Genomic DNA, 26791 nt, shown 5'->3' with positions numbered 1-26791 from the left:
GGAAGCGCCCTCGTATTGTGACTTTCATTATATTCCCACTAAGTCTAATGCTAGAACGTTATCTATAGGAATCCCAGCGGGGCAGAAATGGTTAAGTGCCAACTGCTAGCTGAAAGGTTCGAGGTTGTAACTCACCCAGAAGTGCCTTGAGACACCGGCCTGGTGATCTTCTTCTGGAAGGTTCCAGCCTTGAAAACCCTATGCAGCAGTTCTGCTCCGTACACATGGGGTCGCCAGGAGTCAGAATCAACTTCAGGGGCAACTAAGTCCGCCCGGTACTTTAAGAAGCAAATGTAAACTAAATTACTCGTTCGTTCCAGTTGGACCTTCACCTATGGCGAAAGAAAAGGAAGTGTGTCAGACTCGTTCTCGGGCTTGTGGTTCTCCTCTGACAGGCTCAGTTGTCTAGCTGAGAGTGGATAACAACCTTAACTTACCCGCTCGTGGTGGGTGTTGGGCTGTGAACCGCAGTCTGCGGTTGGAAACCAGCAGCGGCGCTGCAGGAAGATGAAGCCTCCACTCCTGTCAAGCTTTCTAGTCTGAGAAGCCCCCGGGACAGTTCACGCCCTGCCCAGTAGGGCAGCATGAGTCAGAAGGGGCTTGGCGGCAGGGAATTAGTTAATGAAATGAGAAATGATGGGCCGTTAGGGTGTGTAAATGTCTCTATGTGATTTTGGAATTTTTCGTTCTCTCCAAAAGTTCGAGTTGAGTAGCAGTGAGCCAGCGTGTGGCCTCTGCGGTCAGGTTTCACTTGTAGCATGACTCCTGGTTCGAGCCCGTCATTCAGCCATTAGTCACTGTCTGTGTTGCTTCCACCACTGTGTTGTTCATTTCTGTTTGTCCCCCATTATTCCATTTCCCCACCCCACCCCCCAGCAATTCGTTTTGGACGAATGCCCAGGTCCGAAAAAGCCAAATTGAAAGCAGAAATTCTGACTTGTGACCATGACGTGGAAGACTCTGAGACGGCAGATCTGAAATCTCTTGCCAAGAGGATCTATGAGGCCTATTTGAAGAACTTTAACATGAACAAGGTCAAAGCCAGAGTCATCCTTGCAGGAAAAGCCAGCAACAATCCAGTAGGTGTCTTTGCTGCTGTTTTATTGTCACCCCTGAAGTGGCCCATTCACTCTGACAACTGCAGTCCCAGAGGAGCTCAGGGACAGCTCTGAGACACGTGGAGACGACAGCGTGTGTGCAGAGGCTAACGAGGGACTAGGGAATGAGAGAGATCCGAGATCCTCCCCAGACTCTAAAATGCCGCTCACTAGCAACTCCCATGTAAGTTAAGTTAGTTAAGTTAGTTCACCGGAAGGAAACACTGCCCGGCAGCCCTGCGCCACCCTCACAACCGTTGCTGTGTTTGAGCCCACTGTCGCAGCCGCTCCTGTGCCAGCCCCTCTTGGGGTGGGCCTTCCTGTTTTCCCTGACCCTCCACCTTAACCTTCATGATGCCCTCCTGATAGGGTCCACAGGGTGCTGCAGAGCAACCGAGCTTTCTCATGACTCTGTAAGTAACAAGGAGCCCTGGCCATGGAGTGGGTTATGCACTGGGCTGCTAACCGCAAGGTCAGCAGTTTGAAACCACCAGCCTCTCTTCAGAAGAAAGATGAGGCGCTCTGCTCCGTAAAGAGAGACAGTCTCAGAAACTCGCAGGGGCAGTTCTACTCTGTCCTGCAGGGGCACTAGAGGTCGGTGTTCACTCAATGGCAGTGAGTTTAGTTTTGATGTAATTAACCACCACCTCACCCCACCTCCCAAAATCTCATCAATTGATTACCATGTACAAAGGTCATTCCTTAAGGGCAGCTTTTTAAAAAATCTTGATTTTTTTTCAGGCCACAAAAATGAAGTGGTTCATTCCCACTTAAAATGTGTGGTTGGCTTGTTCCTCCGAAAATGACTCTTCTCACCTCTTCAGCTCCCCTGCCCACTCCCACCTGCTTTTTCTGTGACAGGGCATTTATTAGAAGCTACGTATGTTGTCTTTTTGGGGGGTGGGGTGGAGACATTTCCCGACCTCTTCAGTCAGAACTAAGGTTGCCCACCGAGGAACCTCCTTACTTTTCCCCACCCACCTGCCTAAGTCACACCGTCCTGCGTCCACCCCCCAGCCAAATAGGCTTTGCCTCCACAGTGCAACTCACCTCAGAGCTGCCTTCAAAGAAAGGGACAGCTGGAGGTTGGGGATTAAGATATTTTATCTTTTTCCTATGAACATGGACAAACAAGTTTAATTCATACTAATGGATACTTCCAAGCAATCCTTATTGGGGATTACAAGCTGGAGTCTTTAGTCAGAGCAAGGTAACACATTTCACAAGCTACTGACTGCTTTCATGAACAGATCTTTTTTACTGAGTCAGTATATCCTCCCATTAAATCTGCCAAGAGGTTTTGGAAGAGTGCGCAAATGCTAGTAACTTGGCAATACCGTGTGCATGCTGAGTGAGCCCAGTGGGACAGACAGGTGAGACCCTGTCTCCGTAAGAAGGGTGGAAGCAGAGCTTTCCTGAGAAAGGGTTGGCCTAAGTTGACCGTAGAGTAACCAGAGCGTTCGTTCGTCTATAGTGAAACACAACATTCCTACTTAATGTGAATCTGGTTTCCACGGGTGACCTTTGGCATCCCCCACCAAGACAGAAGACAGCCTGAGGAGGCAGGTTGGGAGGGACTCTCACACGGGGAGGAGACAGGGTGTCAGGTGTGTCAGTTCCCTCGGGAGGGAATCAATCACAGTGTCGTGGTTGGGACTGAACGCTTTGTTATACTTCCAGGAGTCAGATGCCTCCTCTCCTGGGCTCTCAGCCCCAGGCTCACGTGCAGCGCCCCTGCTGGGGTGGAGGCTCATTGCATGAGCTATCCTGGGCCTCAGGCCAGCCTCCGTCCTGCATTAACTCCTTCCCCGCCCTCTCCCTGCCCACCTGCCGGCTGCTTGCCACAGCCAATGCAGGGCTCCAACCTCCTCCTCTCCAGGTGTATAGCTCAGTCTAGAAAAGACCCTGCAGGCTGCCACCCCACCCACCAGCATGCAGTATAATGAATTCCTCTGGTTTAGTCCCCCCAATGGGCGGCTGAGGACCATACTCTGTGTCTTGTACATGACTCAGAAGCAGCTCAGTGTCCGAGGGGCACCTGGCATATCAGACTTGATAGATAAATGAGCCCCACGGTTCCATAATCACCCCATTGAAAAGTTCTACGCAGGGATGACACAGTACTTATTAGGGAGGTGGGATTGGCTTTCTCAATATCCCAGCCGTCGGGTGAGGGAAGCTGTTGTTGAGAGGACGTGGGTGTCGACAGTTTGGTGACTAACACCTGCCACTTCCGAGGGAGCCCCTGGAGAGGGGAAGGGGCATGACTTAGGTGTTCAGACTGCATCAGATGTGGTCACGGGGCTCTGGTGAAGGTGGCCTTGTGCCCCAGTGAAGTACACCATGGTGCAGTCGTGCCAAGACCCAAGGCTGAGCCTGCCGCCCTCCACCCTGGCCTCAGAGTTGTTAAGAGCTATAAGAGACTACAATAAAATTATCTTTTAATAAAAATTTTTTAAAATGATATATGGAGGAAACATCCCAACCCAGGTCAACTGAAGTCCATAAGTCCGATACTAGTCCATAAGTCCTTCTTCAGACTCACGCAGCCACATGCAAGGATGCAGAATGCAGGAAGGTCACAGGTATCACAGGCCGGTGGGTGCAAAGTCTTATGGTGGTGGAAGCATCACAGGGTTCTGGCAAGCCCTAAAGTGGCCGGCCAGCAGGAAGGTGAAGGCAGAGAGAAGGGAGAAGGATTCCCAGGACCCTCCTTCTGAGGCCACACCCACAAGGAGTCACCATCAAGCTAGGACCTGATTGACAGGCTAAACTCCACCCCTGCACTTTTCTATTTCTTCAGGTTGACATGAAATTATCTAATGACCACAGTACTCAGGTGAGGAAGCTCACAGTCCCACTGGTTTGAGGTAAAACCAGTGCTTTTGCCACAGTGGCTTTAAAGATCATCTGTTGGCTAGCCAGGAGCTCAGAGTATCAGGAAGAGACGTTTGAGGAAGCGGCCTGAAGAGGAGAGCCTGTGGGGAGTGTTAACAAAGGCCAGGTCTTTCCCGTGATGTCTGTGCCTCACTTTTCTTGCTTCTGACAAAGCTACTGGCTGCACTTCTCCCAAGACAGTTTTGTCTGTTCCTCTGCAGTCCATGGGAAAGATTTAAAGAGAAACCAACCAACAATGCCACTGCCATCGAGGCCACTCTGACCCATGCTACCCTATTAGGGGCAGAGTAGAACTACCTCTGTGGGTTTCTGGGATGGGGGTAGAAAGCCTCATTTTCCTCCCCTGGAGCAGCTATAGCCTTTGAACTGCTGACTCTGTGGTTAGCAACCCAACCAGTCACTCACCATGCCACCAGCCCTACTGCCTATAAGACCTCAGGGGCCAATTCTATGCTGCCATGTAGGGTCACCACAGAATTTCTGTATAGCTTCAGTCAACATCGGTTTTCTGGTGCTGAGCATTTGTTTTAAATCCACATGGTTTTCCCATGACGTTTTTCTGACGGCTCTCAAGATGTTCCCTTTGTCTTAGGGTTTCAGCAGGTGAGCCATGACGAGCCTCTGATTGTGTCCTGCCGGGGGTCCTTGTCTCCTGTTTCCAACATCTGATCATGTTGGTGCTAGTCTCCACTGATGTATTTTTTTCCCCCTTCTCTCAAGAAGGGTCACATTCCTCTGGTTCTTCATGTATGAAGTACTTCAGGATTGTAGTCTAGACATCCCGAACATTCCCTGGTGGAGACTGAACTCCGTCATATTCTGATGGAGAGTGTGGGCATGTGTTGTTTTTGTTTGAGTGGGTAGCCTCCTTGGTTAGACTCGAGCTGTAAACACCTCCCCTGTATGGGGAAGAAGTTCACATTTCAGCCCAGTTTAGCCCCAACCCATATCCACCCCACACTTGCTTTGGGCTCAGGAGTTGACATTTGGACAGAGCTTACACCCAGAATTTGAGGCTCCCTCCTCCAGCTTAGTTCTACCCATATCTTATATCCGGGGGCTACAGTTGTCCCCAGAAGCCCTCTGGCCCACCAGGCCTGCAGGTCTTGAGTCCTCCTGCCCTTGTGCTAAAAGCTGGGCAAACGAGAGCACTTGGGCCTGGCTGTCACCCCTTCCGAGGTGGGCGGACTCCCTCTAGATCCCACCTGCTTGCATTCATCTTCCAGTGCCTTCGGTCACTGGAGTTTTTTCTTTCATCCAGAACTCAGTTATCTGTGGGAGGGCCCAGTCTGATAGGAAGCACTCTGCCATATTGCAGAAGCCTCTTGGGTTTGATGCTGTTGTCCATGGTCTATTCTTCTACCTTTAAGCTGAGCTGCCCCCAAATGTGGTCATTTGGCCCATTTTTAAGGTCTTTAAGGAGAGTCTTCAGAGGTCTCCCTAAAGGTGCCCTGAAGTGGCTGGCACTTCCCTGGGTGCTTGCCTAAGCCCCAACAAGTAGAGGCTACTTCCTGTCCCAGGTCCAGTCACATGGGCGGTGAAGTTCCCCAATGACCTGAAGAATGGATTTACGCTCCTAGAGTCCAGTAGGGATTGAAAACCTGCCTCGGAAACCCACAGGGGCAGTTCCACTCTGTCCTACAGGGTCACTTTGCGTCAGAATCACGGGGGCAATGAGTTTTGGAGAAGGAAAGGTGGCTGTAGTCTTCCTTAGTGAGTCTTCGAGGGTAAGACTGAGCTTTCTGCTCCTACAAACACGTCTCGGAAACCCCCAAGGGGTCGCTATGAGTCAGCACTGACTTGATGGCAGTGAGTTTGGCTTTTGGTTGATGAGCCTTGAGGGATCTGGAAAAACGTGACTTTGAGTTTTCACGTCTTCGTGGAAAATTTCATGGATAAATATCCCCTTTCCTCCAATGTGGCATCGAATACGCTTTTTTCCCACTATGGATTACAAATTCTGACTCTGTTTAAGCATTCCAAGAGATCCCTTTGTTGTTATCAACTCCAGCACTCTCCCCTGGCCTCCACTCGGGGCCTCCCCAAAGGCGCCCTGAAGTGGCTGTGTGATGTGACTTCTTTGGGTGCTGGCCGGAGCCCCAACAAGGTCCAGTCACATGGGCAGTGAAAGCCCTGGTCATTTTAAGGATTGCTCTATGCTCATGGGGTCCAGTATGGCTTGAAAACATGCCTCAAACCATGACCTTGAAAGGTAGTAAAATAAAAGAGAACAAAACAAACATGACCTTGAATGAACAGCTATAGGAACCTTGGCTGCAGTGCTTAAGCTCTTGGGGTACCGACTGGCCATTCAGACCCAGTAGCAAGCCCATGAGAGGAAGAAGTAGCAGCCTCCTGTGAAGATGTAAAAACCTCAGAAACCCAGTGGGGGCAGCACTGCTCTGTCCTGTAGAGTCTGTATCAGTCAGAATTGACTCAGCGGTAATGTATTTGGGGGGAGAGGGGTTTGGTATCAAATAACTGTGGATCTCTAATAGTGCAACATTTAAGCACTCAGTTGCTAACCAAAAAGTTGGTGGTTTGAACCCACCCATGCTAGAAAACCCTGTGGGGAAATGCTGTTATTTAGGGTTGCTACGAGTCAAAAAGAGATAGGTAAAGTACCTTGTAAATCAGAGTCATGTCTTAATCGTGTTATTTCTTCTGCTCAACACTGAGATTGCATTTTGACCAGCAGCAGTCTCCATGCCCCACCAGATATACATGATCTCTTCCTGATACTATGGAGTAGACATTGGACTACTAACCACAGAGTCAGTGGTTCAAGTCCACCGATTTCGCCACAGGAGAAAGATGAAGCTCTCTGCTTCTGTGAAGATTGGTTGTTGTTGTTGTTGATTCTGTTACGACGCCACTGAGCTGGTTCTGACTAAGACCGACCCTGTAAGCCACAGAGGAGGACACTACTGGTCCTGCGCCGTCCTCACCATTGTTCTCACGTGTGAGCCCCGTGCTGCCGCCACTGTGTCCATCCTCCTTCTGGCTGGCCCTTTACCAAGCATGATGGCCTCCAGGGATAGGTCTCTCCAGATAACATGTCCAAAGTATGTAAGATAAATCTCCATCCCTGCCTCTAAGGAGCATCCTGGCCGCACTGCTTCCAACGCAGACCTGTTTGTGGACGATTTACAGCCCCAGAAATCCAATATAGTGTCGTCACTGTGATTCAGAATGGACTTGATGCAGTGAGTTTGGTCTGGTCTGGGGGCACATTAGTTCCAAGCAACATGGCCAGCCATCTCTTCTTTCCACCACTCGATCTTTCTAAGGTGACGGGACCAGAGGATTTGGGTTTAGAAGGTCCGGGAGCACATGGAGAGCTTCCCCAAGGGGGTTGTCACTTGTAGCAAGACATGATGTGAAGGTTTCAGTCTGGTGCCCACAGAGACAAGGTTCCTTCAAGGCTGTTTCCGTGGATTGTGGGAGCACAAGGGTTTATGCATGCCCAATGTGTCCACCCAACAGTCTGTACCAATGATGACAGTTCATGCCAAGGCTCGTAGAACAGGTCATATTGAGAATGAGTGTCTAGAAGATGGCTGCAGTAGTACCTAGGAATCCAGAGATCACTGTAACCTGGGAAAGGTGCTCTGATGTTTGTCCCTTGTTCACTTCCCTGCCAGCATCAGTCCTTGAGCTCCTTAGCAGGGAATTCCCGCCCGGAGTCAGACAATGATGATCTATACTGTTGGCTTCCCATGACTGTCCCTTTGAAGGGTCTGAGGACTGTGTCGGGCATACCTTTGGAGTTCTCCGAGGGCCCACGTGTGATGCTCAGTCGTTGATTGATCGTTCACAGTGTGCTTGCTGTAGAGTCTGTTGACACTTACCCTAGTATCTATCCTTGCAGCCTTTCGTCATACATGACATGGAGACACTGTGCATGGCTGAGAAGACACTGGTGGCCAAGCTGGTGGCCAATGGCATCCAGAACAAGGAGGCAGAGGTCCGCATTTTCCACTGCTGCCAGTGCACGTCAGTGGAGACCGTCACAGAGCTCACCGAGTTTGCCAAGTCCATCCCCGGCTTTGCCAACCTAGACCTGAATGACCAGGTGACTTTGCTGAAGTACGGTGTCTACGAGGCCATATTTGCGATGCTGTCTTCGGTGATGAATAAAGATGGGATGCTGGTTGCATACGGAAATGGCTTTATAACACGAGAATTCCTCAAGAGCCTCCGGAAACCATTCTGTGACATCATGGAACCCAAGTTTGACTTTGCAATGAAGTTCAATGCCCTGGAGCTGGATGACAGTGACATTTCCCTCTTTGTGGCTGCGATCATTTGCTGTGGAGGTGAGTGACCACCCAGCCTGTGCACACCTCAAGGTTGACAGGTTCCAGTCTTGAAGAACTGAGGGGACTCCAGTGTCCCCTCAGCTGGAGCGGGTCCATGGTGTGAGCACAGGAAGGGTCAGTGCATTTCTGCTGCCAAGGCCTCAGTGACGTCATAGGCCTCCCGCCAGTATTGTGATGTCCCAGACACTCACTCACTGCTGCCAAACCCATCCCAACTCAGAGAGCCCCTGTAGGGCAGGGTGGAGCTTCCCCTGGGTGCTTCTGAGGCTGTAAGTCTGAACAGAAGTAGAAAGCCACGTCTCTCTCCCTTGGAGCAGCTGGTGGGTGCAAACTATTGACTTTGTGATTAGCAGCCCCACCCACAATCTACTGCCAGGACTCCTGGAAGTTCCAGGCAGGTATTAGTAATTTTCAGGATATTTCATCCCGAAAAATACTAGCATCTAGCTGGCGATGGTACTAGGTTTGCTGTGCCTGAGGAAATGAATCCCCGTGGAGAAGAATCTGGGCCTCTGCAGGGCACTTGCCTCCAAAGCCCTTGGTTTTTGGCTCCAGGAGAGGGTCCTTTAAATAGCTCTGCCCCAGGGCTGGGAAGGTCATGCCTCTACTGTGAACTCAGCAGACCTTCTGTAGCTTTGGCAGAGGCTGACTGGGAAGTGACCCTGCCATGGTACTGGAAATCACACCAATCCTCCTGGTTCACGGATATCTAGAAACGAGGCTGCTGGCAGCCTCCTACAAGCCTAGAGTGGGGCCGCCTGCCACCTCCGAGCTGCTGCCCAGCAGGTCTGCAGTTGGACAGGAAGCACTTATGGTACCTGTATGTCACGCTGAAGTGTTGTGCATAAAAGCAATATTGTAACTTTATATGGAATATGATCCTGTTTTTATGAAAGGAATTATATCACACGCACACACACACACAACTTTCATTGAGTCAGTTCCAACTCAGAGTGACCCTGTAGGATTCGAAAGCCTCATCTTTCTCATTCAGAGCAGTTGGTGGGTTCTAGCTTATGGTTAGTAGCCCACCAGGGTTCAAATATATGTGTGTTCTTATTGTGAAATGCCATCGAGTCCGTTCTGGATCACAGGCACCACATGGACAGCAGAATAAACACTGCCCGTCGTCAGCGATCCTCGCTGCTCTGTCAGAGCCCACTGTGACGGCCACTGTGCAAGTCCATCATGGTACTCTAAAGAAGGGGTCTTCAAAAAGTTTCTGGGAAGAGGAATTAAGGGATAATGAAATTCTTCCATGAACTTTCTGAAACCCCCACCCCATATATGTAAACACAGATGGTGAGATAAACATTAAACCTGCATCAGTTAAAATTATGAATGGTGTCAGGGATTGAGTGATATCCCACCCAAAAATATGTGCCAATTTGGCAGTATCACGATTCTCTGGCTTGGCTCTTCTGTGATAACATACGGGGAACTTATGTAATGATCCCACATAATAGAATCTGATGAGATAACCAGCCAATTGTAAAGGATTGGTGGTGGCATAAATCACCCTTAATCCTATCATATCTCTAGTCTGGTGTAAGATGTCTACTTAGATTGTGGCCTGAGATGCCTTTACCTTACAAGAGATAATGGGAGAAAGAAGTGAGCAGAGAGCGGAGGGAACCGCTACCACACGAAAGCAGAGTCTGGTGCACGGCACTTCTCTTGGACCCAGGTCCCGACACGAACAACCTCCTGACTCGGGGGAAGACGGATGCTGAGAAACAGAGAGATCTCCAAGGAAGGTGGCCAAATCCAAGTGGAGTGGTATCGAATTCATCATCAAAAAGAACACTTCAATAGCTCTTGAAATACAATACTGTCTCTGATAAGATACCTACACACCTACCAGAAAGTCCAGTCAGTACACCTGTTACTCAAAATTAGGCAACAACCACTAAAACCAGTGATGAAGAATGAAAGAATTCTATCAGTTTCTTTAGTCTGAGACTGATCAAGCATGCACTCAAGATGTATTGATAATCACTGGTGATTAGAATGAGAAAGTGGGAAACAAAGAGGAAGGACCAGTGGTTGGAAAAAATGAATGGCCTTGGGGATAGAAATGAAGCTGGAAATTGGATTTTGCAAGACTGACTTCTTCGTTGCAAATCCCTTTCTTCAACAACATAAGCAGTGACTGTACACATGGACCTTACTAGGTGAAATAGACAGAAATCAATTTAACTACATCTGTGGGAAGAGACGATGGGGCAGCACAATATCAGCCAGAGTACGCCCAGGATCTGACTGTAGAACAGATCATTAATTACTCATATGTAAAGTCAGGGCGACCCTGAAGTAAAAAAACAAAAAACAGCTCCATAAAAATATGACCTTGAATATATCCCACTTGAATTTAGATAATATCTCAAAGGCAGATTGATGCATTGAACACTTAGGACTGAAGAGCTGACAAGTTGTGGGATGACATCAAGAACATCATATGCTAAGAAAGCAAAAGGTCACTGGGAAGACGAGAAAGAAAGAAAAAACTAAGGTGGTTGTCAGAAGAGACTCTGAAAGTTTCTCTTGGACATAGAGTATCTAAAATGAATGTGAGAAATGAAATAAAACCGGCAAACAGAATGTTTCAAAGGATGGTTCAAGAAGACAAACTATAGTATTATAATAAAATGTGCAAAGACCCAGAGTTAGAGAAGAACATGGTTATCATCTCAAGCTGAAAGAACTAAATTTTTAAAATTCAAGCCTAGAGTTGAAATATTAAAGGATTCTGTGGGCAAAATGTTGAACGATGCACGAAGCATCAAAAGAAGGTATAAGGAATACAAAGAGTCACTGTACCGAAAATAATTCAGGCATTTCAAATAGTATATGACCAAGAACTAATGGTATTGAAAGAAGATGTCCTAGTTGCACTAAAAATATTTACCCCCAAAAAAAGGATCCCTAAATTGACAAAATACCCATTGAAATGTTTACCAAAAGCAAACGGATACAGCACTGGAAGCACTCACTGGTCTTCAGCTGGTTCTCTAGAGAAGCCAAGCAGTTAAGTTTATAGATGTTGTTTATGTTGCGATTTCTATCGAGAATGCGACTCACACAATTGTAGAAGCAGACAAGTTCCAAGTCCATGGGTCACATATGAGCTTGGAAGCATCTGTGGATTGGACTAGTTCCCACAGCTGATGAACCCAAGACTGTCAGAAAGATGACCTGCTGGTGACTGGAGAATCCAAGCTCAGCAGCAAGGCCACTGAGGAGGACTCCAAGGATCAGCAGGCACTAGGTCAGGCCATTGGCTTAAGTCCAAAGAACTGGAGATTGACAAGCTGGATGCAAGATCCAGACCCAGCAAAAAGCAAGCAAGTTTTTCCACAATAATTGTCGAAGTATATTGGAAGTGGGCCACACCCCGAAGAAGGTCTCATCGTGGAGGGATTACAGGTCTTCACTGCCAAACCATCGAGAAAATTAATCCAGCCAAGGTGGCACAAAACCTTAACTATCACAAGGACTAAGGTGTGTCCAGCTCAACCCAGTATATTTTTCCAATTGCTTGATATGCATGTGAAAGCTGGACAATTAATAAGGAAGATCGGGAAAGAATCAATGCTTTTGAATTATGGTTTTGGCAAAAATACCGAAAGTACTATGGTCTGCCGGAATGCTCTTCAACGTGAAGAGGGAGAGATTTCTCCTCACACGCTGGAGACAGCATGTCAGGAGGGTAGGCAGGAAGAGAAGGAAGACGAGATGGATTGACACGGTGGCTTCAGCGATGGGCTCAGACATCAGAACAACGGTGAGAAGGCACAGGACCAGCAGGCCTTGCGTCCCGCTGCACAGGGGGTGGCTCGGAGTCAGAAATCCAACATCACACCAATGGTGAGGATGGCACAGGGCCAGGGAGGTCTCTAGGAGTCAGAATCCACTTGACCACCACCAACAGCAACATGGAGAATCATAGTGCTGCATAGGGCTATAACGAAGCACAAGCTGAATTCAGGTGGTGTTTTCTGACCTCAAAGGTAGGATGCATGGCCCCAGGTGTTCCAGGAAGTCCAGTGTCCTTCCCACAGGGTGTTCACCTGCATGGAATCTCAGTCCTTCCCTGTCCCCCTCGCCATTTCCGTCCTCTGGATCAGAGTTCATTTTGCTCTCTCCTTGGATGAGGTAGAAAAGTCACTGCCATGGGGCTGATACCTCCATGTACGAAGTCTGACATCAGAAACTTGTACAGCCCACTGCCATTGAGTCTATCCCAGGAGTCATGGTGACCCTATAGGACAGAGTAGATCCCTAGAGGTTCTATGGCTAAGTCTTCACAGTAGCACACAGCCCCATCTTTCTCCCCCAGTGCAGCTGGGGGTGCGAAACCTAGACCTTATAGCTAGCAGTACCATACTTCCAAGCCTTGGCCCCTGACATCCTGTTGTTGGTAGTTGCCATCGAGTTGGTTCCGACCCATAGCAACCCTATGCACAACGGAACCAAACACTGCCCGTCCTGCACCATCCTCACACGTGTTCCTGTGCTGCAGCCCTGATTGCAGCTGCTGTGTCCGTCCACCTCGTTGAGCGCCTTCCTCTCGGGTGCTCCCCCTCTACTCCGCCAAGCATACTGTCCTCCTGGCATCCCCGCACCATTTAAATACTTCTGAAAAATTAGGAACCGATACTTAGTTTTTACTCAAGAGGAAGCAGTTGATTTCCTATGTCATGTAAGATTGGTTGACGTCAACATCAGAACATATAGTTACTGATATTTTTGGAGGGTTTTTCTGACAGGTCATATCCAAGTAGTACACAACAGTGGGTCAGCATTATCAGGTATATAGGCAACTTTAGGTGGTACAGAACCATGTGTCAATACTTAGAAGTGGATGCCAGTCCTGTGAGGCTTAGCAATTTCGGAAAAGCCTGTTTCTAGCACTTAGTCAAATTGGCAATATCTAAAGGGAGCCAGGGTGTTTATAATGGAGAGGAGGTAGGCAAAACAAAAACGAAACCCTGTGCCATCAAGCCGATTCCAACTCATGGAGGAACTCCATAGGGTTTTCAGGGGTAGCACAAATGGCTAAATGCTTGGCTACTGGCCAAAAGGCTAGCAGTTCAAATCCACCCAGAGGCCTGTAGAAGACAGGCCTGGTGAGCAGCTTCCGGATGGCCCCACTGTCTTGAAAACTCTTGGAAGACATTATGCTCTGCACACATGGGTCATCATGAGTCAGAGTCAACAGAGGGGCAACCAACAACAATAATCATCTTTACAGAAGCAGGTCACCACACCTTTCTTCCCGTGCACTGCTGGGCGGGTTCAAATGACAAAGCTTTAGACTGGAAGCGGGTCACAAACTGTAGGTGCCATCCAGAGCCCTTTTAGCAAGAAAACCAAAAGCCAAACTCATTGCTATCAAGTAGTTGCGGACTCATAGCAACCCTATAGGACAGGGCAGAACTGCCTCTGTGAGTTTCCAAGACTGCCACTGTTTATGGGAGTAGCAAGCCCCGTCTTTCTCCCGAGGAGAGGCTGGTGGTTTCCAATTGCTGACCTTGCAGATCCAAGTCTAATGATTAACGATGCAACTGGGCCCTGTGCTGATGCATAGAGACTCTATAAGCCAGGGTCAAACTGTCCCTCTGAGTTTCTAAGACTGTAGTCCATAGGAGTAGAAAGCCCCATCATTCTCCCTCTAATACGAAAGGCTGTGTGAAATAGGAAGGTTGAGTGCTAACGTGAGTGTCTGTGATCTCTAGTACTGTTCTAACCAGAATTCCACAGGTGGCTGCCTTTTGCCAACAGAAATTGAATCTCCCACAGTGTTGGCAGTGGGAAGTGAGTTCAGTGGGCTGACTCTATGAGGGGAAGGAAGGCTTTCTCTCTGTGTTGGCTCTGAAGGAAGGCCCTGGTCTTTTTTCAGCTTCCACTCCTGCACCAGCTTCCTGTGGTGAGACATCTGCCTTGGCCTATCTCTGCTTCTTAGCTTGCTTGTTTAATCTCTTTACATCTCAAGAGAGATGAACTCTAGACATCACCTACACTACTCCTATGTCATTCACCTAACAAAGACAAGCATTTCTCCAGTGGGATTGATTACAACCATTGGCAGGTGGTGATGGTGGCTGTTAGGTGCCACGGAGTCAATTTGGGCTCAAAGTGACCCTATGTAGTACAAAAACACTGTCCAGTCCTGCCCCGCTGTTATGGTTAAGCCCATCGTAACTGTTATCGTTAAGCCCATTGTTGCAGCCACTGTGTCAACCTATCCCATTGACAGCCTTCCCCTTTCTTGCTTGACCAAGCATGATGTCCATCCCCTGGGACTGCTCACCCCTGAGATGATGTCCAAAGTACATGAGATGAAGTCTCCCCAGCCTCTCTCTTAAGGAACATTCTGGATGTACCTCTTCCACACATATCTGTTTGTTCTCCTGGAAGTCCCCCAGTACTTTCAATATTCTTTGCCAACACCAGAATCCAAATGCATCCATTTTTGTCCAGTTATCCTATATTCCTTGTCCGGCCTTCACATGCACACGAGGCGATTAAAAACATTAATGCTTAGGTCAGGCACACCATAGGCCTTAAAAGCATAATGGTTCGAATTCACCTGCATCGTGGTTTGTATTCACAACACATATCTCAGATAGGAAGGTCACAGTTCAATCTGGCCAACGCTTGATAATCCTCCTCTCAAACCTCTCCTCTTTTTCTATTGAGACTAGATCGCCCCGGGCTATTGAACGTAGAGCACATCGAAAAAATGCAGGAGGGCATCGTGCACGTGCTCCAGCTCCACTTGCAAACCAACCACCCTGACGACAGCTTCCTCTTCCCCAAATTGCTCCAAAAGATGGCAGACCTGCGGCAGCTGGTTACGGAGCATGCGCAGCTCGTGCAGATCATCAAAAGGACGGAGTCGGACGCGGCGCTGCACCCGCTGCTGCAGGAGATCTATAGGGACATGTACTGAGCTCGCGTGTGCACAGAAGACGCGAACGCCCTGGGGGAGACCGCGCTGGCAGCACTGCCGTTGGGAGATCGGAGCCACAGGACTGCAGACATTGCCACCTTCACCCCCGGGAAGGAAGGTGTCCGTCATCCGGGTTCTGCAGCGTTTCTCTGGTTCCTGACAGTACACCAAAGTGGCATGCCAGGTGTCCAGCTTTGGGCAACATGGCTGCTAGGAATCTGGGCGGTGGAGGAGAAGCGTTCAGCATCGGATCGCACGCAGGTTCTCTTCCTCAGCACTAGTGGTTGGCCCTGCCCTTCTCTGGTGATGTCAGAATGATACGGTCCGCCTTCCCGTACTACCACCCCCACCCCTATTTCCCTGACCCTCGTTTTGACCCTTGAGCTCCTTTGCCATTTTGGAAACTAATCAGCACTTTCTAACTATTTTTAAAATTTTATCTAGATGTGATCCAAAGACTATTAGCTATGTAAAAAAAACACAAACTATTTATTTGGAAGACACTCGATTCTCTCTGCTGACCTGCTGGTGTAGAATCACAGGATTGAGGCTTTTAAAGAAGCGTTTTGGTGGTTGTGGAGTCCTGGAAGCACAGTGGTTCAGCCCACATGCTGCTCCCTGGAGGGGAGGGGGTGGGCGGAGGTCGATGGGCGTTAGGTAAAGCCCACAGCCTTGGAGACCCTGTGCAGTGTCCACCCTGTCCTGCAGGATTGATTTGAGGATGGCAGTTTGGTTTTACATTGTTGCGACTAAACATTGTCTCAAGACCCTTCCCACCCCAAGACTCATGAGACACCTGTGAAGAAGCAGCGTCTAACATCCCTGACAGGCTGCTGGGCCCTGCTCCTCCCTCAGATCCAAACAGGTCCACCTGCTCAGGCCGGGCGCCCTCCTGTTTTGAAAGCCAGCAGACAAGGGATTCTCAGAGGCGCCAAGGTATCTTCTTTTACTGATTTAAAAATTTTTTTTAACACATGAAGCTTTACTATTGGTTTGTTTTTTTAACCCTTTATGGCAGATGCTTGCTGCAGTGGACGTGGGGGCAGGGTGGGAGTCAGCCTGGAGCATCAGAAAGGCCTGGACTGCCCTTCAGACGGAGGCTGTAGTTTATCTCCAATGCATAGCAGCTCAATGCCTTGAACAAAGACTTAGAAGAGTTTCCCAACGTGGGTGATGGGAGGTGGTGTTGGAATGACATTGGAATACCTACACTTTATCCTGGATTATAAGAGTGTTCACGTTTTTCAGTGTAGGGAAAGTGGGGAGATGGTCTGGGGGTTTTTTTTCTTTGAAAAGTGGGTGGTAAGCCTAGTAAGTTGGGAACAGATGGCCTAAACCATGAGCGCCCCCTTTCAGACTATAGGTAAGGCAATGGTTCCAATGTGTAAAGGTATTTGAGCCTTCAAGGTAAACTTCTCCACCTCAGTCCAGTTGGGAGTGCAGTATGACAGTGGGGTTTTTCTGTCTAGGAAGATGGACCCAGAAATACTAGTGGTGCTTACCAGCCCCCACCCTCCAATCATGGCACCTTCTAAGAATTTCTCACTGCAGTACCTCAAAACCAGACCCTAGCTGAGCTGCCCTAGCCTCCGGGAGGTAGCTGGGAACCTCTCAGACTCATGCCCTTTAAACCTGGGTGAGCTCTGGGCATCCGTTCCTCTGTCCTGGGAAGATTTGGCTCTTGTCAGATCGTTACCTGATGTTGAAGGATGACTGGGTTGAGAAAATCTCCAAGGTGAGCATGCTGAAAATGTGACAGGAGGAAGGACAATCAAACTGAGGCTTCTACTAGGAAAAACCAAGGTGACCATTTCCAACCAGGGCATCATTTCAGCGTGACACATGTCATGGGTTTCGTTGTCTTGTGTGTTTTTGTTTTTAAGAAGCCAAGGCCAAAGTTGTGCTGGCCAGCAGATGCACCAGTCAGCTTGTGTGGCAGGTACTAGGAACTGGGAGCAAATCAAAGCATTCCCTCCTATGAGCTCCCATGTTTTCTTCCTGAGTAAGGACTGGACCAGCCTCATCCTCTCTTGCATCTTTCTCATTCACCCAGCATCTAAAATGTGTTAATACACCCACCAACAAACACATCATCTCGCAAGCCAGCATCAGATGTCTTTTCCTCAAATGAGGCTGGGTGGAGGCTTGGGGAGCCACCAACTCTGAAGAGCTGTTTTGGACAGAAGCCAAAGGCTCCGTGAGTCGGATCTACTGGTCCACATGGGATGAAAAGGGAACAATGACTGAGAAACCACTTTTGTCCTGGATGTGCCGTGTGATGATGGCCCCCACAATGGCCACCGCACTGAGGGCTTGTCCATGGAGTCGCCTGCTCGCGGAGGACAAGCAGAGACATGCTGAGCGCTGTCTGCACTTGGAGAACTGGGGCTCGAGGGCTTTGAAGTGCTTGACTACCAACCAGACCGGTGGTTCCGACCCAGCAAGGGCTCAATGGCACAAAAGGAAGACCTGCTCTGGTGAAGATTTACAGCCATGGAAACCCAGTGGGCGCAGTTCTATCCTATAGGGCCACCGCGAGTCAGCATCCACTCCATGGGGCTGCGTTTGGCTTACAGGGTCTCTGTGAGTCAGCAATGACCGCAGTGTGCTGGGTTTGGGGTTTGGGTAGGAGTTTTAAAAAGAAATGGTGGTGGCGCAATGGTTAAGCCCTCGGCTAATTAAAGGGTCTGAGGTTCAAACCCACCAGCCGCTCCTCGGGAAAAGACTGGCCAGCCGGCTTTTGCAGAGATGTCTCAGAAACAGTATGGGAGCAATTCTGCCATCCCACAGGGTCACTGTGCATCAGAGTTGATGAGAGAACAACAGTCCATAGGTTTGAGCTTACTCAGTAGCTGGCCTGGCCCACAAGTGTCCAGTGATTTGTAATAAGGCCCAGGTTAGCGTTCTGATATAAACAGTGTTTGCTTAGAGTCAAATGGGATGAGCTCCCATGTTTTCTTCCTGAGTAAGGATTGGACCAGCCTCATCCTCTCTTGCATCTCTTTCTCATCCACCCAGCATCTAAAATGTGTTAATACACCACCAACAAACACATCATCTCGCAAGCCAGCATCAATCCCCAGAACTTGGGTCTCCTCTGGAAAGACAAGAAAAAAAGTCAGGGTGTAAGGACCATCCAGTCTCCTAGTCCAGTGGGACATCTGTGGGGAGAACTCAACCCTGCCCCCTCAAGAAAAAAGGGGATCAGGTTTCAAGCGCTTCAGAAGCAGTGAATGAGTCATTTTCCCAAAGGCCAGCCCTCCACCCATTTCTGAAAATGTCTTCTCTTTGGGACAATCTGTTTCATTTTCAACCCTTAACATTCAACAAACAAACAAAAAAATAGGAGTACCTCAAAAAGGATAAATACCACTTAACTTTTCAGGAAGAGGGCTGTATCCGTGCTGCATATCACAATTTTTTTTTCTATACTGTGTGTTTAAAAGAATTGTGTCACTAGTTAGGTCTTAAACACTGTGATTTGAGATTCTAAACAACATCCTAATACATGTGACTAATTGACAATCACGTACCTAGTAACTCAAGCTCAGATTTCCTTGAGATAGTGTTATTGGCTAGAGTGAAAAGCCTGACTCATGGGCCTCTCAGAAACAGAGTTCACATGACTACACACACAGAGACACACAGAATGCTTCTTGTTTCTCCTGAGGCACGAGAACTTGGTGCTTTCCGTATAAATCTGTCCACTTGCTAGAGTTCACCAAGCGCCAGCGATGCTACTCTGATTGCTGTCCCTTCCTGACAGCAAAGCCACCTGAGACGCCAGTGTGAGAGAGGTCATGGGTTCTGTACAGCCGTGTTTTCCCTGAAGAGCCATGATTCCTAAGTCACTAAGAGCTGTCTACTCTTCAGGTAATGATTGCTTGTGGGCGTTCCTGGAGAACTAGGCAGTCTGGAGTCCTGTGGTAGAAATCCTGTGTGCTAACCGGGCTCTGGCATTTGGCAGGTTGCCTTAAGCACAAGGCAGGCCCCATTGTCAGTGGTGGTTTCCAGCACCATTGTAAAACTCTGTTGGGTGTGCATGGGGAACGCCCACTGAAGCCCCACTGTCGACCTGCCCAGACCCCATGACAGGGGTCTGCAGGGGCCCATGGAGGAAGGGCAAGAACTTCCCAAGGACTGAACTTGCTTTTCTGAACCTGCGTTCATCGTTGCTGTTCTCAGGTGCCTTATACTCCCGTGCAAGCACTTAGGGGCTTCCAAACCCCGGTTCTCACAACAGGGGCCCTGACAAAGCAGGCACTGCCACCCAGAGTTCAATGTTCTCTCTCCACTCAGACTCACAAGGAGGGGGGTGCAGGAGCCCAGGCAGCAGACATGCTGGATCAATGGTGAGGCAATTGGTCAATTCATGTTAACTGACCAACAGGTTGGTTCCAAGCCATTAGAAAGTGACTTGGAAATACTGTCACTTCAATTCCTTTTTAAATCTCGGGTCTTACTCCCTTTCTCCTTACAAGAGATTGAGTTCACCTTATGTGCTGATTCTATTGCCTGAATTTATGAGAACTTCTGTCTGGAATGTTCTACTGTTAAGACTGATGAATGTGAAGTTAATTTCAGGGTACAGTTTTGCCTTAATGGTTTTAAAAAAATAAACTATTTTTTAAATTAGTTGGTGAGTTTTCAGTGATGTCTGGTGCCCATTCTGCGACACCAGCCACCTCCCCTAGACACGGATTCCCTGGGTCCTTCAAGGTCAGGTCCAACCTGGGAGAATGAGGTCCCAGGTGCTCTACTGGCACAAACAGTATGTTAGACTTCACAGCGAGGGCATTTTAAAACAAAACCCAGCCCACCCTCACTTAACAGAAGCTCTCCCCTTCTCTCGCCAACCCTGTTCCCAACATTGTGAAGGCCCAAATGTTGGCCATCTTGTTGTGACCCTGAACATGCCTGCCTCTGTCCTAGCGGGAGTATCAACGAAAGTTGTGCCTGTCACTTCTTGGTCAACCCTTCAAAGGAATAAGCACCAGCTCCCCGGCCCTTTCCCAGGGCTGGGAGTCAGGGGGAAGGTGGGAGATGGAAATGGCACAATGGACCCGAGAGAGGACCCTCCCCGCCCTGGACAGCTGCTTCTGGATTCACATACAGAGGAGCAAACAAATGCCCCTTTCCATTAGTGAGGCCACAGTGCTTGGGGTGTCCTTGTGACAACAGCCTAGAACGCACCTCTGGGACAAGAGGCCCCATTCCTGTGGTTTTTGGAGGGAGTCACTGCCAGGGACAGATCAGGGAGTCACGGCTCTCTGTCTGACAAGAGGAAGTTGCAGGTTCCTCAGAGCTGGATGAACCCCCAATTCCCAGGGGCGGGGCTACAATCTCCTCACCACCTGGGCCCCTCCCACCCTCTTTTCCAGAGTTGCCCCCCACCCTCCTCAGGTACTGCTGACCAGGGTTGCCACAGACCACACCCAGCTCCCTCCCACCTGGCCCCAGGCAGACCTCTGAGATGGAGCCTGACTTGAAGCATGGTCTGTACCTCAGCTCTCCTTGCTGCCTGCACCCCCAGGGAAGAATTCTGGGGGTCTCCTCACACCCCAGTCACACAGGTCCACTTCCACGAGGCAGCCAAGGGTCTCAAACGAAGGTTCAGCGAACAGGGCCCTCTCTGCCTCTCTGAACCTTGGAGCCCTCGATTCTACAATGGGTGCGGTGTGCTTTCCCTGACAAGCTGCGGGGATGGATGAAGCCTCACCTGGATGACTGGCCCCAGGCCTGCACCTGGCACACAACAGAGATCCAGGAGGAACACATGCTCCTCCTCACCTCACCCCTGACCCCAGCAGCAAGGAGAGTGTGTCACCAGCCCTGGACAACGTGGAGGGCAGGGAGCACTGCAGAACTTCCAAAAATCAGTTTCCCAGCATTCCACAGGCCACACAGAGATCCCCTAACTGGTCCCTCCCATGCTGTCTCCCAGGCCTCACCCTCTCAGGGTGCAGGGCCCCATCTATAATGGAGGAGCCTGACTGCTCTCCCAAGGTGAAACAGGCTGGTGCTCACCACTCTTGACAAGGCTCATCTCCCTGGCCACTAGTGGCATACGCAGCCCTGAGTCGCTGACTCACCGGGCCCACACACAGCAACCTGCTACACAGGCTGCACCATGAGCCGAGGACCCAAGAATCTGTCCTTGTTGGCAGTAAAAGGGTCCTTCAGGACATAGCTCTCTTCCAGCCGGCTACAGAGAAGGAGACAGCTGGCAGAATGGTCAGTCATGTACCTTGGGGATAGTGGGGACTAGTGTCCCAGGACACAGAGTGAGGGGAGAGCAAGAAGCTCACGGATGGAATATAAATTAACGAGCTATACAAGGAGCTCTGGTAGCATAGTGATAGGCTTGGCCTGCTAACCACAGGGTCTGAAGTTCAAAACCACCAGATACTACTCAGGAGAAAGACTGGGCTTTTACTCCCATAAAGTTACAGTCTTGGAAACCCACAGGGCAATTCTACCCTCTTCTATGGGGTCACTATGAGTCAGCATTGACTCGATGGCAGTAAGTTTTTTTTATAGCCATACAGGAGAAACCTAATATATTCAGGATTCGTTTTGGCATTATTTAAGACTGATCTTGACAATGTTATTTATCATTTAAGAGCAGCATAGAGTATCGGCTGCCATGCTGTCACTCAACAGCGTGGTCATTTATGGCCTTAGGACATTAAGCTTGGCCAGCAGGAAATGTGATTTCTTCTGTGAGACTAGCAGTGATTCCCCTGTGGAGGCCATTACAGAGATGTGAGCTGGATAGGGCCCTGGATGGAAACCAGCAGCTTTGGAGTAGGTGCTGTCTTCTGGGGTGCAGGGGAGGGTTTGGGAGGCCCCTCATCACCCCTGGTGAATCAGACTGTGATCTGGAGCCCTTTAAGCTGTGGAGGTGCACTGTGGTCTCCTTCACTGTGAGGTGTCACCAAGCCTTCTCGGGTCACACCTGTGGGATTCATGCCCTGGGCTGGAAGAAGCCTACACCACCTCACTGCCTGGTACCTGCAGGCAGGTGCTTCCTAGGCCACAGGCTAGGGAAGTATTAACTCACCAGACAGACCAGGTGTTGGGGACTGCTGTCCCACAGAGGTGTATGGAGCTGACAAGGCACAGAGCTGACATTTGAACACACCCAGGGGCTGGTGCTCTCCCTCAGACGCCATCTGCAAGAGAGAGAAGTGGGACAAAGATCTGTCTCTTTACCTTTGGTTTCGGCTGTAAATAAAGGGGGGCGCGTGTCTTGCTGCTGTTTAAATATTATTATGTAACCTGGGCTTCTCGGGGTAGAGTCTTAGGATTTGTTTTTTGTTTTTTTTTAATTGGGGAGCATTATTACTTCAAATACTTCTGCCCAATCTCTATCTCTTCTTCTGGGATTCGAGCTGGAATGGAATCCTGGGAGTGTCGGAACTCCATGAAACTGTCATGTTTTTCTGAGTCTTACAAGCTTTTCATCCTCAACAGGCTCACCGGGCAGTACCCTCTGACCACTTTTCTATTAGTGGAACACATCTGCGTTTTCCTTCCCTGGCACATTACTACCTTATACATGTTCCACCTCTTACAGCCTTTACCATCTATTGGGCCATTTAATGTAGACCCACAGTCCTTGAATACTTGGTTCTACTCTTCCCCCACCCCTCTTTCTCTGTGCTTCACCCAAATGAAAGTATTCCGTTTCTACGGAATTATCTTCCAGTTCATTCATTTTAACCCTCAGCTTTACCACTGATGTACTCTTTGAAGGTATTCTTCATCTGCTGTTTATTTTCAGCACACCCACCTGGCTCAGTTTCCCTCTCTGCTGAAATCCCCCATCTGTTGATACATGTTGTATACCTTTAAAGTACAAATTCTGTTTACTTTAAACTGTCTGATTATTCAACTATGACCACATATGATTCAAGTTCTAATGATGGTTTTGTCTCTTGACAGTTGAGTTTTTGTTCTTTGCCTCAATTGTGGCTGAAACCTCACACCATTTGTAAGATAGTAGAAACCAAGAAGGTAGTATTTATGCCTGGAAACGGTCACTCTCCCTGCTACGTCTTTAGTGCGGAATACTGAATCAATCTAGTCAATTCAGGTGGGTTCAGTTACCATTCTTGGTCTCAGAGCATCAATGGTTTCAGATTTTTCTAGCACTGCCTTAGGCGTTGTGATTGGATTCATTCAGATGGAGGTTTCTTATGAGGGGGTACCCTCCAAAAAAAGGAAAAGAGCTCCACTGGCCAAAGTTTTGGTAGTAAGCATTTTTCCTGAAAGGCAAGCTTCTGGCAACGCACTCTGATTTAGTGCACCCAGTGGCATCACCTGGGGAGGTTCTTTCTGGTCAGTGAATTTTTTGGTATAAGCAATTTCATTCGAACCTTGTTTTTTGTGATGGCCAATTTAAGAGGGCAGCATGTGGCTGTGAAATTTTGTTTCCTGCTCAGGGAAAAATGCAGCAAGAACTGTTCTGATGTTGAACACAACTTACAAGGACAGTGCTATAGCAAATACTCAAGTGTACAAGTGGTTTTCTCACTTCAAAAAAGTTGAAATGTCAATTGATGACAAACCTTGTTCTGGATGTCCATCAACTTCCTAAATAGATGAAAATGTCGACAAAATTTGTGCAGTTGTGCCTGAAGACCAATGATAGAGCATTGAAGAGATGGGGAAGTTATATGGTCTATCTTACAGCTTGTTCAGCAAATTTTAAGATTTTGAAACGAGAAAGATTGCTGCAAAATTTGTGCCTCGCGTTCTGACTGATCAGGAAAAAGAGCATCAGGGGAAACATGGCATGCTTTGTAAGTAACATGGAATACCAACTGTCACTCAACAGCTCTGAAGCAGCCCAGATTTTTTTCCCCAAGGTCATTACTGGTGAGGAGACATGGTACTATTCTTACACCCCCTAAACCAAACATCTCAAGCCAGTGGAAGACTCCATCGTCACCCCACGCAAAAAAGACTCGTCAACTGAAATCAAAGATCCAGATGATGCTCATTTGTTTTTTTGATGTGAGGGGAATAGTGCATTTGGAGTTCGATCCACCAGGTTAGACTGTTAATGAAGCTTTCTATTTAGAGCAGCAGCTCTCAACCTGTGGGTTGCAACCCCTTTGGGGGTCGAACAATCCTTTCACACAGGTTGCCCAATTCATAACAGTAGCAAAATGAGTTATGAAGTAGCAATGAAAATAATTTTATGTTTGGGAGGTCACCACAACATGAGGAACTGTATTAAAGGATCGCAGCATTAGGAAGGTTGAGAACCACTTATTTAGAGGTTCTGAAAATATTCTGTAACCCTGTGGGACCAAAAAGGCCTGATTTGTGGCAGACAGGGGACTGGTTTTGCCACAATGACAATGCACCTGCTCATTTAGCCGTCTCAGTGCGCCAATTTTGGGCACAAATTGTTTTTTTTTGGAGGGGGGAGTATCCCCTCATATTACTCAATCCCTGCTTACATGGTGGTGGTGAGTTCTCTGTTGTCTTGATCCAACTTCAGTCTTAGAGTGGACCTAGGTCTCTGAGTGTTGGGTGAAGTTTTCTAAGGAATTCTGCAATTTTGACAGTTTCCTGCCCCCTCCCCTAAAGAGGGTTTTTCTCCTTTTCTTTATTCCCAAGCTGCAAGAGGTTTTTCACTTACACCCAGAGGGTAAAAGGGTGTGTGTGCTGCCTATCCCTCCATGGTTTAAGGTTTTTGTTCCGTGAGGGAGATGTATCTGGGCTGTGCAGAAAGGCCCAGGAAGGATCCAGCCAGAGAAGCAGACATCCACCTACCCCAAGCCTGCACCAATGGGATTACTCCAATGTTCTTTCCCAATATCTCCAATGAAGGTGTCGAGAAGAGCCTACCAGTGAATGCAAATTACCTGTGTCTGTGGCTCCAAATTTCTATTCTCTCTTCACATGCACTATAGAGCATTTTTTAAGATTCAAAGATTTGTATTGGCTTATATGGAGTCCTCGCTCGTTGGTGTCAGAGGCACCTGCCTTCCTTCCTAAGTGTAGCTAACTAGATGTCATATTAAGGGGCTCTGGTGTTACAGTGATTAAGCCACTTGGCTGCTAACCAACTGGATACTACCAGGTATTCTTGGGGAAACCTGTAAAGCTTACAGGACAAAACCTATGAGGCAGTTCAACTATGAACTATAGGGTCACAATGAATCAGAATCCACTTGATGGGTACAAGTATGTGTTCTGGGGTTGACCTGTCATGTCAGCTCTCAACCAGGTTCAAGAAGTTATGATTTTTTACATTGTACATCTTTTCTTTGGCCTGTGGAATTTCTACTCATCTTTTAAAGTCCTCATGAGGTTTCATTCTCTGCTGTGATCTTTCTACTCTTCTGAATCTGAGTATGTGAAGTACATTACTCCTGTGAGCTTTGGAATTGGACAAACCCACATGTAAACCTGGAAACACAGATTCCGGAATGCCACAGCAGGTCACTGGGACTGACAAATTATTTTTTTAAATTACAATCACCAAAGCCCATTACCAGGGAGTCTACTGCAATTCAGCAACCCTGTAGGTCAGAGAATTGCCCCATGGGTTCTCTATGACTTTGGGGAGGTTGACCATAGCAGACTGACACATCTTCTGAAAGAATGGTAGGTTTTAATAGTCAGCCTTTTAGTTCACAGCTGACCTTGTTCACCACTGCACCATGTATGTGAGTTTCAATTCCGAAAAGCCAGTTTGCAAATGCCTATGAATGGTGGTAAAATCCATTTCCAGAGTCCTCACAAAGATTAAGCCTCTACTGAATTCCTTCTGCACATTAACCAAGCACAGAGATCACCCTAAGTCAGACCCTCAGAAAGAGAGCATTGGAAAGTAGATTACTTCTACCCTTCTCCAACCAGCCCAAGTAGCAGCAGTCTCTTTTAGGAGCTCACCTGGGTGTGTCCTTGATGAAACCATGTTCCTGGGGGTCTCGGTAGTCTAAGTTGTAAGGTCACAGATCAATCTTGAAAGCTCTTCTAACATAACATACTTGTCCTAATCATGGTCCTTGACTAAAGGGTGCCTGACTCAAGCCATGGGATTGTCAATCACCTCATGTGTATGTTCAACTTGAACCCTGAATAAAGAAGACAGAAGAATCCATGCTTCGGAATCATGGTGCTGGAAAAGCATGTTCAAAGTACCAGGGACTGCCAGAACAAGCTAATCTGTCTTGGAGGAAGCACTGCCAGAACGCTCCTTAGAACCCAGGCTGCCCAGACTCTATTTACACCAGGTTCTTTGGATATGTTAGCAGGAGAAACCAGTTCCTCGAGGAGGACATTCTGCGTGGGAAAGGGTCGGTGATAAAAACGGAAAACCCATCAAGGAGATGGACGGAGTGGCTGCAACATTGGGCTCCAACACAATTGTGAGGAGGATGCAGGACCAGGCCGTGTGTCCTTCTGTCGTACATGGGGTCGCTGTGAGTCTAAACCACCTGGACAGCACCTAACAACGTCATGGTGCTGTCCCACGTCTGCAGTGCCACCTGTAA

At 48.4% G+C, this 26791-nt stretch overlaps 1 protein-coding gene and 1 long non-coding RNA gene across 3 annotated transcripts in view; one reads left to right on the top strand and one right to left on the bottom strand.

Moving 5' to 3' along the window:
* PPARA (peroxisome proliferator activated receptor alpha) overlaps positions 1 to 16407 on the top strand; it is a 66699-nt gene extending 50292 nt beyond the window's left edge. For both annotated transcript variants that reach the window (XM_045289414.1, XM_004700220.2), the window contains 3 exons: positions 877 to 1079; positions 7867 to 8314; positions 15025 to 16407. In XM_045289414.1, coding sequence (XP_045145349.1) covers positions 877 to 1079; positions 7867 to 8314; positions 15025 to 15272 — 899 coding nt within the window. In that variant the 3' untranslated portion in view covers positions 15273 to 16407. The remainder of the gene's footprint in view (positions 1 to 876; positions 1080 to 7866; positions 8315 to 15024) is intronic.
* Positions 202 to 26315, bottom strand: LOC123521602. The gene is made up of 3 exons (XR_006680008.1): positions 26187 to 26315; positions 22336 to 22447; positions 202 to 332 (listed from the first exon to the last, which is right to left on the bottom strand). It is a non-coding gene; the product is annotated as an uncharacterized LOC123521602 (long non-coding RNA).
* Positions 26316 to 26791: the final 476 nt, after the last annotated feature.

This window comes from Echinops telfairi, unplaced genomic scaffold (assembly GCF_000313985.2).
Source record: "Echinops telfairi isolate 266 unplaced genomic scaffold, ASM31398v2 ScPeMD7_2;HRSCAF=8, whole genome shotgun sequence".
In the NCBI taxonomy this organism is placed as follows: Eukaryota; Metazoa; Chordata; class Mammalia; order Afrosoricida; family Tenrecidae; genus Echinops; species Echinops telfairi.
This window is presented reverse-complemented; position numbering and strand designations above follow the sequence as displayed.